The sequence below is a fragment of the Thalassophryne amazonica genome, chromosome 1 (assembly GCF_902500255.1).
Source record: "Thalassophryne amazonica chromosome 1, fThaAma1.1, whole genome shotgun sequence".
Taxonomy (NCBI): Eukaryota; Metazoa; Chordata; class Actinopteri; order Batrachoidiformes; family Batrachoididae; genus Thalassophryne; species Thalassophryne amazonica.
Genome location: NC_047103.1, coordinates 5242484 through 5250057, shown reverse-complemented (window position 1 = coordinate 5250057; position 7574 = coordinate 5242484). Strand labels below are relative to the sequence as shown.

The following is a 7574-nucleotide window of genomic DNA, read 5'->3' as shown; positions in this document are numbered from 1 at the left end:
TGGAGGGGAGGCGGGTGGAGCCACGCGGTGGCAGGAAGTGACGTAGAAGATGGGAGCGAGGTGGAGACAGATGCAGAAAAAACAAAGGTTTTAGTCCAAAAAGCCAAACGGTGCCAGTGGATGATGTGATTCTGATTCTGATTCTGATTCTGATTGTAACAGTAGAGTAGAGCGAGACAAAGAGGAGCTGAAGGTAAAACTGCAGCTTGTTGAAGTTAACTGAAGCTTTACAGCACAAAACCGTGAACGTGAAACTGCTTCAGGACGGAGTTTAGTGATTCAAACAACGAGACGCTTTGATCAAACCGACAAACCGACTGTTCTGGTAGGAAAGAAATTCAAGTGTTTGAGTGGGAATGAAAGAAACTTGTGGGAGGAGAAATCACAGGGGTTTTATGTGTCAGAGATTTGGACGTGGCAGCTGTGTGTGGAGGTAAAGCACCGTGTGGTAAATATGACCATGATGGCCAGTGTCCTACAGGTCAAAGGTTAGAGTACAGTGCTGCATATAAGCAGTGTCTTCATAGTGAAGTCACCCCACTGTGAACTCAGCCCAGGTGAAGTTACCCCACTGTGAAGTCACCCCACTGTGAACTCACCCCAGGTGAAGTCACCCCACTGTGAACTCACCCCATTGTGAAGTTACCCCAGGTGAAGTTACCCCACTGTGAACTCACCCCAGGTGAAGTCACCCCAGGTGAAGTTACCCCACTGTGAACTCACCCCAGGTGAAGTCACCCCAGGTGAAGTTACCCCACTGTGAACTCACCCCAGGTGAAGTCACCCCAGGTGAAGTTACCCCACTGTGAACTCACCCCAGGTGAAGTTACCCCACTGTGAACTCACCCCATTGTGAAGTTACCCCACTGTGAACTCACCCCAGGTGAAGTTACCCCACTGTGAACTCACCCCATTGTGAAGTTACCCCACTGTGAACTCACCCCAGGTGAAGTTACCCCACTGTGAACTCACCCCATTGTGAAGTTACCCCACTGTGAACTCACCCCAGGTGAAGTCACCCCAGGTGAAGTTACCCCACTGTGAACTCACCCCAGGTGAAGTCACCCCAGGTGAACTTACCCCACTGTGAACTCACCCCAGGTGAAGTTACCCCACTGTGAACTCACCCCAGGTGAACTTACCCCACTGTGAACTCGCCCCAGGTGAAGTCACCCCAGGTGAAGTTACCCCACTGTGAACTCACCCCAGGTGAACTTACCCCACTGTGAACTCACCCCAGGTGAAGTCACCCCACTGTGAACTCACCCCATTGTGAAGTTACCCCACTGTGAACTTGCCCCAGGTTAAGTTACCCCACTGTGAACTCACCCCAGGTGAAGTTACCCCACTGTGAACTCACCCCAGGTGAACTTACCCCACTGTGAACTCACCCCAGGTTAAGTCACCCCACTGTGAACTCACCCCATTGTGAAGTTACCCCACTGTGAACTTGCCCCAGGTTAAGTTACCCCACTGTGAAGTCACCCCAGGTGAAGTTACCCCACTGTGAACTCACCCCATTGTGAACTTACCCCACTGTGAACTTGCCCCAGGTTAAGTTACCCCACTGTGAACTCACCCCAGGTGAACTTACCCCACTGTGAACTCACCCCAGGTGAAGTCACCCCATTGTGAAGTTACCCCACTGTGAACTTGCCCCAGGTGAAGTTACCCCATTGTGAAGTTACCCCACTGTGAACTTGCCCCAGGTGAAGTTACCCCACTGTGAACTTGCCCCAGGTGAAGTTACCCCACTGTGAACTCACCCCAGGTGAACTTACCCCACTGTGAACTCACCCCAGGTGAAGTCATCCCATTGTGAAGTTACCCCACTGTGAACTCACCCCAGGTGAAGTCACCCCATTGTGAAGTTACCCCACTGTGAACTCACCCCAGGTGAACCTACCCCACTGTGAACTCGCCCCAGGTGAAGTCACCCCATTGTGAACTTACCCCACTGTGAACTCACCCCAGGTGAAGTCACCCCATTGTGAAGTTACCCCACTGTGAACTTGCCCCACGTGAAGTTACCCTATTGTGAAGTTACCCCACTGTGAACTTGCCCCACGTGAACTTACCCTATTGTGAAGTTACCCCACTGTGAACTCGCCCCAGGTGAACTTACCCCATTGTGAAGTTACCCCACTGTGAACTCGCCCCAGGTGAAGTCACCCCATTGTGAAGTTACCCCACTGTGAACTTGCCCCAGGTGAAGTTACCCGGAGGAAACCCACACAAACATGGGGAGAACATGCAAACTCCACACAGAAAGGCCACAGGTGGGAATCGATCCCATGACCTTCTTGCTGTGAGGCAGCAGTGCTAACCACTAATCCTAATGACAATAATATTTCTGATCCATGTGTATTATCGTTCTGCCATCTTGCCAGTATGGGAAAATATGCTTTTTTATGGCTGAAATGAGCAAGAAAATGGGACAGAGAAATAGCTTTCATATAGTTAATTAATTGCACTAAATAGCACTTTAGCATTTTTTTGAGAGAGGTCCCCCAGACCGCCCCCCCACCAATGTCATGAAAAAAAATGTCAGGGGCACTCACATCACTGTGTAACAGTCAAATAGAACTCCCAAACATCTCTTACTGATATCCACATGTTTATTTATTGAAACTGAATCTCATGATGTAGGCCACGCCCATTTCTGCTTTTTATTTTTGATGCAAAATTGCAACATGTCAAACCTAGTAAAAGTACCACTCCAAGGCCATTCATACAATTCCTGTGTAATTTGGTCTACACCATTTGCTATCTATGCTTTTTTTTTTTTAAATCTCTCAAACCCTTTGAGATACCAACAGAACCAGTCAATACTTTGGATCCAACAATCTAGTGTTAAATAGAATTTTCTCATTTCCTTACAGTCTTCCTTCTGAATTGCAGTGAGTGTGACGGGAGCCTCCGAGTCCTGAGTGATGAAGAGATTTGAACCTCATATTGACACGGTAAACACACATTTGATCATCTTAATGTTCTGTTTGTTGCATTATTAAAGCAAAGAGTAACAAGGCTACAGCCTTTACTGCTTTTACACTCCAGTATTTTTTTTCCGTCTTTGTCTGTGACTGTAGAGTGAAAGTGACACAAAAGATCCCAAACCTCAGTCCTGTCAGCAGACTGATGGAATGTTGTCACTCACTGCAAAGAGAGAAAAATCGTGCAGCTGCCACCAGTGTGGAAGAACTTTCAGCTGGTTAAAAACTCTGAAGACACACCAAAACATGCAGGCAGCAGAGGATCAGTGCCAGTGCACTGGCGACGAAGAGAAAGCACACTTATGTGACCTGTGTCACAAAGGCTTCAGGAGACACCAGCGTACACACACCACAGAGGATGTGCACCACTGCGACCAATGTGGGGAAGACTTCACTACGTTATCTGCTCTAAAACAACACCAATCTGTCCACGGCACAAAGAAACTGCACACGTGTGACCAGTGTCAGAAATCCTACAGCCTGTTAAAAACTCTCAGGAGACACCAGCGTACACACACCACAGAGGGTCGGCACCAGTGTGACCAGTGTGAGAAAACCTTCAGATTTTTTTGTGATCTAAAAAGACACCACATTGTTCACGGTGGAGAAAAACCATACACCTGTGACCAGTGTAGCACAACGTTTGGGTATTTATCTCACCTAAAAAGACATGTGCTGATCCACAGTGGAGAGAAACCACACACATGTGACCAATGTGAGAGACGTTTCAGCCGATTATCGCACTTAAATTCTCACCAACTCATCCACAGCAGAAGTAAACCATACACATGTGACCGATGTCAGAGAAAGTTTAGATTGCTGTCTGGCCTAAAAAGGCATCAGCTCATCCACAGTGGGGAAAAACCGTACACGTGTGACCAGTGTGAGAAAGCATTTAGGTTGGTGTCTGACTTGAAAAGGCACAAAGTTCTCCACAGCGGAGAGAAACCACACAAATGTGACCTGTGTCCGAGAGCTTTCAGACAGTTCTCAAACCTAAAAGCACACCGACAAACCCACAGTGGAGAGAAACCATACCCATGTGACCAGTGTGAGAGTGCTTTCAGCAGTTTGTGTCACTTAAAAAGACACCTGTTGATCCACAGTGGAGTTAAAATGTGTGTCTGCGAGCAGTGCGGGAAAGCTTTCAACCGAATGTCTCATCTAAACAGACACCAACTGATCCACAGTCCCAACAAACCTTACAAATGTGACCAATGCGGGAAGAGTGTCCGTGATTTAGTAACACTCAAGACTCACCAGGTTTCCCACTCAAAAGACAAGATCTCACACTGTGATCAGTGTGAGAAGTGCTTTATTTCTTTGCCTTCATTTCGTGCTCATTTGCGTATCCACACAGGGGTGAAACCCCACCAATGCCCAGCTTGCAATAAAAGTTTCTTTACACCTTCGGCGCGTAAAGCACATGCGCGGGTTCACACAGGAGAGAAACCATACAGCTGTGACAAGTGTGACAAGAGCTTTAGAAAGAAGAGTTCATACAACAACCACAAACTGATTCACACCGGCGCCTTGGCGAACCAGGGCGGACAGTGCGCAAAAAGCTTCAATTCGTTACACAGTCTCTCCAAAGATGAATGCACCCAAACGTGTGTGGACTCTGTGAAAGAAGAGCCTGCAGTTCAACTCAGTGAACTGGACGCTGCACATTCTGATGAAGAGACGCATGCCTAACTAAAGAAAGTGTTGGATTATTCAATTGAGATTATATTTACTAAGTGCATTCAAAAATCATCCAACCATTGGCTGCAGAAAATACAATTTCTGACCTGGGGCTCTGAAATCTTAATCTCCTGAGTAGTCTCTTTGGGACTGCATACACCTCTCCCAGCGGTTCTGCCATTGTTGGAAGCATTTCTGGAAGCCCTCTTTTGGAATGGTGTCCAAGTGGGCCATCACATTCTGCATGATGTCTTCTCTTGAGTCGAATCGAGTCCCTTTTAGTGCCATTTAGATCTTGAGGAACAGTCAAAATCAGAGGGAGCCTGATGAATCACAGGGATGTTGTGTTTGGGCAGGAAAGCATGAATCAGGAAATCTGTGAATTCCAAATGCAGTTGCTTCTGCTCCACCTTTAGCAGCTTCAGCATGAATTCCTCAGCCACTCTCTGCATAGCCAAATCCTCCATCATAACAGAAGGTACCAACCCTGTGCTTATCCCCTCCACCTCGTCTTCACAGTCATCACCTCAACACTGCTGTCATCCCTGCACCTCCCCACGAAACAACCACTCACATGCTTCATTCGTTTCTGTGGGATAAAATACCGTTTTTTTAAGATACCGTTTTTTTGCCAGCTTGCACTCGGCCGAGACGGACGCACTTTTCTCTTCTCCCTCCCTCCTTATCTTTCCTGCTTCTGTGGCATGTTGTCTGTGAGGCTGCAGCTTTGTTCTTCTGGAAAATGACAAAAATGGATCTGTTAAAGTGGTCTTTGAACGCAATTGACACTATTTTTTCTACAAGACATTCGGGGGCGGAGGACCTGACCTGTCCTGCCGGGATGCATGTGATGGGTTACGTGATGGACTCGTGGAGGAGATGGCAGTCATGTGCCTTTACATGCTTTCTGTGGAGGACGTCGAAGATGTGTATATATTTGGCTTGGTGGTGACCGACTTTCTGCTGTGTGGAGCGGGCATGGCCTGGTTTACCGGAAAATCAAGAAAGTGGAGGCAGCTTTGATTGGGCCGTCCAGACTGCCCTACATGATTGATTCGATTGGGAAGGCAGTGGCTGCGCAGTCGGCGGGTGTTAACCGCACACTGGAAAACATCTCGGGCAGGATTGCAGCTCTGGAAACCCACTTTGACCGTCTGTAAAGACCACATTCTACATTCAGATGTATTGAGAGCCACTCTGTTCTCAGAACTGTGGAATCTTTCAGGCGTCTGCTAATCTGGATATTCATTTGGCCTCCCCAAAACACAGCTGCACTCCAAGGCCGCTGTGATAAAAAAAACCTCCTCAAGAAGATCAACACTTAAGCCTCGCTCCCCTGGTCATCCCCCTCCCTTCAGCTTCTCCAGCTCTGATTTTGACTGTGGACATTGGACTGCTCAGGGCTGAGCCCCTCCCCCTCCAAGATTGTCGGACAAGGCTGTTGATGGTGCCAAATAGGCTGCCGCCGGAGTGTTCTGATAAACTGGACCTTCAAATCTCGGTTGTCATCCTGCGTCTTTGTTTGTCTGTGTGATTATTGTTTTTCTGTGCTGATGCTGATTTTTTCCTCATTGCTGCTGTGTAACGCAGCGGCTATGAGGGTTTTATTCTCTCCTTTTTCCCTCGTGTGTGCTTTTTTTTAATATGTGTTTATGTACCAGGCCGGCCTATGTGTGTTGTGTGTTGTGTGTCGTTTGTTATGGGTCGGTCTTGGTTTGCTCAGCCCTGCTGTTGACCAAGGCAGGGATGTACATCTGGAGCTGGTCCCCGGGCACCTAATGGCGACTTCTGCTCCTACTGGCAATTAGGATGGGTTAAATGCAGTAAACACATTTCATTGTGCAGGGAACATGTTCTTTTGTGCATATGACAATAAAATTCTTTTGAATTCTTTGAAATTGAATTTGAAATAAGATTGTCTACTTTTTGAATGCACCTCTTATTCTAATTTTTAAATTACTGGCTTCATAAGACAAGATAAGTGACTTTATTGTCATTGTATCAGGATGTAATGAAATTAATTTGGTAACTCCCAGACAGTAGCAGCAAGAAGTGTGTATACGAGGGCTGTCCATAAAGTATAGGTCCTTTTTATTTTTTTCAAAAACTATATGGATTTCATTCATATGTTTTTACGTCAGACATGCTTGAACCCTCGTGCGCATGCGTGAGTTTTTCCACGCCTGTCGGTGACGTCATTCACCTGTGAGCACTCCTTGTGGGAGGAGTCGTCCAGCCCCTCGTCGGAATTTCTGACATTTGCAAATAGTTTTTTTTTTAACCGTATTATGGGTTTCAAGTAGGAAATGTACAGAAGCTGTGAACTTCTGATATCAAGGTCTCAACTGTTTATTCATTTGAGAAATTAACTTTTTGTGTAAGACTACAAGCAGAGTTGTAGTCTTACACACCTCTCTGCAGCTTCTCTCCCCCTGCCATCCCCTCATTACCCCATCCCCGTAGAGATGGTGCCTGCTCCCAGACTACCAATAACCAGCAAAAATCTATTTAAGCATAAAAATTCAAAAAGAAAAAATAATATAGCACCTTCAACTGCACCACAGACTAAAACAGTTAAATGTGGTCTATTAAACATTAGGTCTCTCTCTTCTAAGTCCCTGTTGGTAAATGATATAATAATTGATCAACATATTGATTTATTCTGCCTTACAGAAACCTGGTTACAGCAGGATGAATATGTTAGTTTAAATGAGTCAACACCCCCGAGTCACACTAACTGTCAGAATGCTCGTAGCACGGGCCGAGGAGGAGGATTAGCAGCAATCTTCCATTCCAGCTTATTAATTAATCAAAAACCCAGACAGAGCTTTAATTCATTTGAAAGCTTGACTCTTAGTCTTGTCCATCCAAATTGGAAGTCCCAAAAACCAGTTTTAT

At 46.4% G+C, this 7574-nt stretch overlaps 1 protein-coding gene across 1 annotated transcript; it reads left to right on the top strand.

The window, feature by feature from the left end:
• The first annotated feature begins 2884 nt into the window (after positions 1-2884).
• On the top strand, positions 2885-4688 carry LOC117519021 (zinc finger protein OZF-like). The gene is made up of 2 exons (XM_034180323.1): positions 2885-2963; positions 3090-4688. The coding sequence occupies exons 1-2, from the start codon at positions 2934-2936 to the stop codon at positions 4686-4688; spliced, it is 1629 nt and encodes a 542-aa protein (XP_034036214.1). The 5' UTR covers positions 2885-2933.
• The last annotated feature ends 2886 nt before the right edge of the window (positions 4689-7574 follow it).